This window comes from Labrus mixtus, chromosome 9 (genome assembly GCF_963584025.1).
Source record: "Labrus mixtus chromosome 9, fLabMix1.1, whole genome shotgun sequence".
NCBI lineage: Eukaryota > Metazoa > Chordata > Actinopteri > Labriformes > Labridae > Labrus > Labrus mixtus.
The window spans coordinates 25869565-25876499 of NC_083620.1; the positions used below are offsets into that span (position 1 = coordinate 25869565).

The 6935-nt window shown below is 40.8% G+C and overlaps 1 protein-coding gene across 7 annotated transcripts in view; it reads left to right on the forward strand.

The window, feature by feature from the left end:
- ryr1b (ryanodine receptor 1b (skeletal)) overlaps window positions 1-5034 on the forward strand; it is a 67857-nt gene extending 62823 nt beyond the window's left edge. For all 7 annotated transcript variants that reach the window (XM_061047117.1, XM_061047114.1, XM_061047118.1 and 4 more), the window contains 11 exons: window positions 9-139; window positions 276-318; window positions 396-529; window positions 615-675; window positions 766-912; window positions 1024-1158; window positions 1239-1395; window positions 2360-2424; window positions 2541-2641; window positions 3025-3076; window positions 3241-5034. In XM_061047117.1, the coding sequence (XP_060903100.1) occupies window positions 9-139; window positions 276-318; window positions 396-529; window positions 615-675; window positions 766-912; window positions 1024-1158; window positions 1239-1395; window positions 2360-2424; window positions 2541-2641; window positions 3025-3076; window positions 3241-3336 (1122 nt within the window). In that variant the 3' untranslated portion in view covers window positions 3337-5034. The remainder of the gene's footprint in view (window positions 1-8; window positions 140-275; window positions 319-395; window positions 530-614; window positions 676-765; window positions 913-1023; window positions 1159-1238; window positions 1396-2359; window positions 2425-2540; window positions 2642-3024; window positions 3077-3240) is intronic.
- The last annotated feature ends 1901 nt before the right edge of the window (window positions 5035-6935 follow it).

Sequence of the window (6935 nt, forward strand, 5' to 3'; positions counted from 1 at the left end):
CTCTTCAGGTCCCTCTGGTTATCTTCAAGAGAGAGAAGGAACTGGCCAGAAAGCTGGAGTTTGATGGTCTTTATGTCACTGAGCAGCCTGAAGACGACGACATCAAGGGCCAGTGGGACAGGCTGGTGCTAAACACTCCGTAAGAAACCTGTTTCATTATCAGACATGCCAGTCCTCTTTGATTCAGGCTGCACACCTCAAACATACAGCATTAGAAACTGAGGTATTTAAAATATATCCTATCAAACCAAATTGATGTTTCTCTCTCAATCCAGGTCTTTCCCTAACAACTACTGGGACAAGTTTGTGAAAAGAAAGGTATGTTTCAGCACTGATTCCTCATGTCGGGGATTTTTATTTTTCACAGAGAAATAACATCGATGTATTGTGTTCAGGTGCTGGATAAATATGGTGACATCTACGGCAGAGAGAGGATTGCTGAGTTGCTCGGTATGGACTTGGTTTCGCTGGACGTCAGCGCCATGACGCATGAAAAGAAGCCTGAGCCAGACACCTCGATGTTCAGCTGGTATGAACCGTAGTGTGCACTCTTTACATCAAACAAGTGATGAACGACGAGATACCACAGAATAAACTTGTCTTTCTCTCTGTAGGATTACATCTATTGACATCAAGTACCAGATCTGGAAGTTTGGTGTTGTTTTCACTGATAATGTGAGCAAAGCAGTTCATGCTATAAATGAAATAAAAGATGATCTCTTTTCAGTGAAGTGTAACAGATGCCCCTCTTTTTTTATCTTTTAGACCTTCCTCTACCTGGTTTGGTACATGTTGATGTCCCTGCTCGGACACTACAACAACTTCTTCTACGCCTGCCATCTTCTGGACATCGCCATGGGTGTGAAAACCCTGCGCACCATTCTGTCTTCTGTGACTCACAACGGGAAACAGGTCAGCAGACGCCCACTCCAATGACGCATCATGAGGAGACGGCACAAATGTTTTCCTCTTAAGAGCTGTCAAAAGACAACATTGTACTGAAAACTGTGTGTTCCCTGACAGCTGATGATGACCGTGGGTTTGCTGGCTGTAGTGGTCTACCTGTACACCGTTGTAGCCTTTAACTTCTTCCGCAAGTTCTACAACATGAGCGAGGATGAAGACGAGCCGGACATGAAGTGTGATGACATGATGACTGTAAGTGGTGGGCAGAGATGATTAGAGCAGTAGCATTGAACTTTTATGTTTGGTAACCTCCGTCTCTCTCCCTCCTTCAGTGTTACCTGTTCCACATGTATGTTGGCGTACGTGCTGGTGGAGGCATTGGAGATGAAATTGAGGACCCGGCCGGGGATGAATACGAGCTCTACCGAGTCGTCTTTGACATCACTTTCTTCTTCTTTGTCATCGTCATCCTGCTGGCTATCATCCAGGGTATGTCTGATCAGTGGCTCCCTGCTATGTTATGGTACAAAAAGGAAAATGGCCTGCTTACATGATTCATATATTAAGCAGCATTTAACTTACCCTTACTATGCAAAGAGTTTGAAATCTAAGCAGGTTGTCTTCTGCTCATAGCGTCATGTTTGTTTTTTACATTTATACAAAAACAAAGTGCATTCAGGCTAATGTGAAAGTTCTTTTGCCTTAGAGAGTCTTCCTAATTGTGCCTCTTATCAACGTCGCTGTATTTACCATGATCATATGATTTGGTGTTGGGTGTAATAGGTCAAATGAACTGAATGATACTTTGATAATTATCACCTGATATTGCAAATCCCCAGTCTAGCATCAAGCACATCTATCAACTTTTTCAGTTCTGTCTCACTGTAACTATCTTATTCTGGACACACGGCAGGCCATTAGTAACAGTTTTTTTTGCAGGATTTGAACACTAAGGAGCTGAAAATTGTTGAAAACAAGAAAAGGTTGATTTTCCGATACTTAGATACAGTACTTTATCAATAACACATGTTTGAACGATTCAATCTCTGTAATTTAATGATCAATAGTTTCAAAAAGTATAGAAACTTTAAATAAATGCATGTATTTCAGAAGACAGGTGCCCAGGAGAGGAATGAAACCATAACTGATTTGCAGGCAAACTTCTGCACACAAAACATTGGCAACATATTTGTGCAATTTGTAAAGTGTGCAGGAGTTTGCTTTGCATTTTCTGATAGAAGAAATTACCCGATATTGGGTGGTTGGGACTTCTATCTTTGTTGCCGTGGTATCTAAAGAGGTATCAATATCGTTTGATTTTTAACTAGTGTCATAGTTTAAATTTCTGGTATTGGGACCATCCTACTAAGAGCTTGTTGAGAGACTGTATGAGTTTCATTAAGAACTTTTTGGTGAATGTTCAGACGTGAAAGAAATGCTCTGTGTCCATCAGGTCTGATCATTGATGCCTTTGGAGAGCTGAGAGACCAGCAGGAGCAGGTCAGAGAGGACATGGAGGTAAGATAACGAGCTTCAGAGGGATTTAAAGGGTCTCTTTACCCAGTCCACCTTCAGTTCTCCTTCTGTCAGGAAACCAGAATATGTTTAACCTGAAGTGTCTCTTCTCCCTGTAGACAAAGTGTTTCATCTGCGGAATCGGAAGTGACTACTTTGACACGACACCGCACGGCTTTGAAACACACACCCTAGAAGAACACAACTTAGCCAACTACATGTGAGTTGTCTTTCAAAGTGCATGTTCGACAAACTGAACTTCTCTATGTGTTGTATTTGTGTTGACTCAACTCCCAAAGATTCAGTAACTCTTCAACCTTTATTTCTTTTCCAAATAATGAGTATTGAAAATATGAATGAGTGGATATTATGGTTATTTTTATTATCCTAGGAGGAAATGAAGAGACAGATTTGAACTCTTAATGCTCAGTTTCTGATTATATACTTACCCTGTGCATTAATTTGACCTCTGAGAATTGTAAATAATCTAGTTTTTATCCTCTAATACTTTTGTTCAATTGGCTATTTTATGAAACAAGCACCCTGGTGTGATGCTGGATTTGTTTCTCAGTACGTTTCCTCTCTTTCCTTTTTCTCCTCCAGGTTCTTCTTGATGTATCTCATCAATAAAGATGAAACAGAACACACGGGACAGGTGGGTAAACTGAACTTTAAGATGTGCACGAGGGAACGAGGGAGACGTCCTCATTTGTCGTTTTTTTATCTCGATGCATTTCTGAACGGCAAAAATATCTTTAATCGTCAAGTTTGTTAGAATTCTGCGTTGTGTTGAAACACGTTTTCCCTCTGTGTTTTCAGGAGTCGTATGTGTGGAAGATGTACCAGGAGCGATGCTGGGACTTCTACCCTGCTGGAGACTGCTTCAGGAAGCAGTATGAGGATCAGCTGGGATAAAGCCCTGCATCGTTTTATCTGCGTCTGAAGAGAGAGAGAGAGAGAGAGAGAGAGAGGGGCGAGGAGAGGAGAGGAGGGACATTCAGAGAGAGGACGGATTAGACACTTGTACATTGAACACATCTATTGCCTTAGTTTTTCCCCCCTTTGTCTGCACATTTCTCTCTCCTCTGTTGAAGCAATGCACACTTTGGCTCCACTTTTGTACCACCTGTAGTAAAAACGTTGAAGGGATAGTTTGAGAAAAGAAGAAGAAGAAGAATATCAGAGAAGCATCAAAAGACTCAAGGAGCCAGGGCCCTTTAGACTCTGCTATGAATACACTACACGGCCTTTTTTTGTGTAATATATACATAGATTGCCTTACATATCAAAGCATTTATACACAACAGGCTATTTCAATCGCTACTGCTGTAAACGTCATAGTGCCTATAGCAACGTCACATCTAGAGCAATCAGACTGTTTAGATTTTTAGCTTCGATACTTTAGAGTTTTTGTTCATTTTGTGTGTAAGGTTGGGACGTTTTGGTATGTGGCCGCTGCCATGGGATGTTTTATTTTGTTGATGTTTTGTATTCTGCAGCTCACAGTTGTATCTCTGAGATCCTTAAGGAAGCACCGGCGCCCTCTCACTCCTTTCCTCCCTCTCTCAACGCTAAGGAAACTCGTCTTCAAACACCTTACGATGAACGGAAAACTTTAAATGGACCGATTTGCCAAGATAATAAACAGATACTCGTCTGCTTATGTGACATGTACCAGTGTAAATCAGCTGTATAGACAAAAAACAGTTTGCACTCTGAAGTCTTACAATGCACTCCTGGATGTATGTGTTCCCCTATCTGCGCTGGTGTCTCTGTGCCATATAAGATAGTTCTGATTTACACACACATACAGTATAGGAGGATGCTAAGGTTATTATTTTATTGTTTATATGCAGAACTAAAACTTCTAAAGACGACCGTTTTAGCCCGTCTCTATTTCTGGCCAACAGTGTACTACGACACTTTATGCACAAATAAGTTTCTTGTCAGTGCATTAACATAACTAATGAATGTATTTCATGTATACATTTTGAGTGTCACCTGTATAACTGAGTCATTTCATGGCTGCTTAGAGGCCTTTTGATGAAAAGACATATTTTACATACATCATAGATAACATATATTTATTTTTCCTTTGGGCTTTGGAGAACTTAAATGATCGTGTTACTTTGTTTGGACATGAACATGCCACATGTCCCGTTTGTGAAAAACCCCACAATGGTGAAGAGAGTAAATCTCGCACTGAAGTGTGTGCCCAGTTTGCAGTCAGAAGGGGAAAAATTAGCTTTTGTTTTTTTTTTTGCGAGTTAGGATTTATGATAGATATTGATAGGAGTAAAGCAAATCATTTATTTTTCCTCACTCAAGACAGTCATGTGTGATGCGCTGATCCCAGACAGTTCTGTCTCTCGATGCCTTTTCCAGATCACACCCTCCACCCTGTAGTTAATGTCATGTCTCACTTTGTCGGAGGCAGAGCAGTATTTTTTTTTGCCGCTGACGCCTCTGAAGTGAAAACTTGTAGCTGTGGTCCACACGGGGGGCAGCTGATGGTACGGAGCTGGATGGAGATCATTACTTTCCACGTGACTGAGTGTCTTCTGACTGAACCCTGTGTTTCAATACAGAATAAACAGATTATTTTAAAGAGAACTGGAGCATGCGTCCTCATTGACATGAAGGTTTTCTCTATGCACTTCCTGTTTGTGTGCATGCTCTTCCGGTCAGGGAATGCCTTACAGGTCATTACAAGATGAGTTTGAAAAAAGTGTGTGTTAAAGCATACATCCAAATGTGAAAATCTAAGCTTCATGAGAATTAGTTTGCATATATAAAATTATGCATTTACATACTCGTCAAGTTTTTGCTCTGTTAGCCTCAAACAATGTTCAGGATCTTTTCTTTCTTTATTTTTTCCAAGGTGTCTTTCTGACCGACATTGCCCTGAATATCTTCACAAATGTTCAGCTAAAGGAAATATTTGATATGCATTTATATCAAACTAATAATATGATGAACAGATTTAGCATACAGGAAGTGAATGCTTAATTTTATTAATTAAATTCCCTGTAATGTTACCCTTGTCAAAGTAAGACACTTATCTCCTTTCATGTGAGTCTAATTAAACTGACACTACATTTTCTGTAACCATTCACAGCTTTCATACTTTACGAGGAGCACTCAGACTGGATCTCCACATGATTAAGATGCTTACTGTTTGTTTCCTGTTCCCTCTCAGGTGTCTGCACATGCAGCTTCATGCAGGTTGGGCAGAACTTATCTAAATCAAATATGTGCACTCTTGTGCTTCAAACAGGAAACACCCTGGTACTTCTATCGCAGCCTTTGTGTGTGGCCAACCGCCACCATGTTTATTTTGTTAAGTATGTGTGGCCATAACCCTCTGCCTCCATGAGGTATGCATATAAAACTGCTCTAAATGTGCAGACCTGAGTAATAGATTGTTTGCCTTAGGTTCACAGGCTGGTAAACTGTGACACCCGTGTTTAATCCACGGGGAGTAAACAATGTTATCTGGTTAATGTGCTGAACAGAGATCATGTCTCCAACACACACCTGCACTTTGTGAAATTTAACATTTTCCTACTGGCCAAACAATTATAAATATTGTGATAGCAGAAACTTTTACGTTGTGTATTGATGACATAAAGTTATAATAATGAACAACCAGAAATAAATGCATTTTCATCCTGTAGTTAAATTCAAATTTAGGTCATTAAATATACATTTTTATGTTTGTTTATAGTACCCCGCTTACATTGAGACAGACTTGACTTTTTGCAGGACTACGTGCACCTGACTCAGGTAAACTCAGCTTCACCTTAACCAGGTACGACAGTCGAATGTCATACTTTTAAAATAAACTATCTAGATGAAGATACTCTTTTAGAGGTCATTCATACATTACACTCAAAATATGTAGTATTCTAAATATGCTTGTAAATTCACTTAAAACTTTTTTTTAAAGTGAAGCATCTGAACACGTCATCGTCTCGCTTCACTTGCTTTCTTGCCTTTTGGGCGGCAGTAGCTCAGTCTGTAGGGACCTGGGTTGAGAACCGGAGGGTCACCGGTTCAAGTCCCGGCACGGACCAAATATGGAAGCTGGTCTGGTAGCTGGAGAGGTGCCAGATCACCTCCTGAGCACTGCTGAGGTGCCCCTGAGCAAGGCACCAAACCCCCTCCCCACCATCAGCTCAGGAGCGCCCGCTGTGGGCCGCTCCGTCACTCTGACATCTCTCCATTAGTGCATGTCCATAAGATCCTGTTTGTGCATGTGTGTGTGTATTTCAGCCTATGTGTGTGTTGCATGGTTAACAGAGTGTAAAAACTGAAATTTCCCCTTGCAGGGATCAATAAAGTTAATCTTTCACATTTTCATTCATGTTGGTTTTTGGTACAGCGCACACTAAAAAAACCCAGCCTTTCTTTAGTCATAAGATGCCACTCCTCTGCTAGGTCAGAGGTTATTGTGTGTCTTGTTCCTCCAAAGTAAACAAGGTGATGCAGGCCTGGGTTTGGTACCCTGCCTG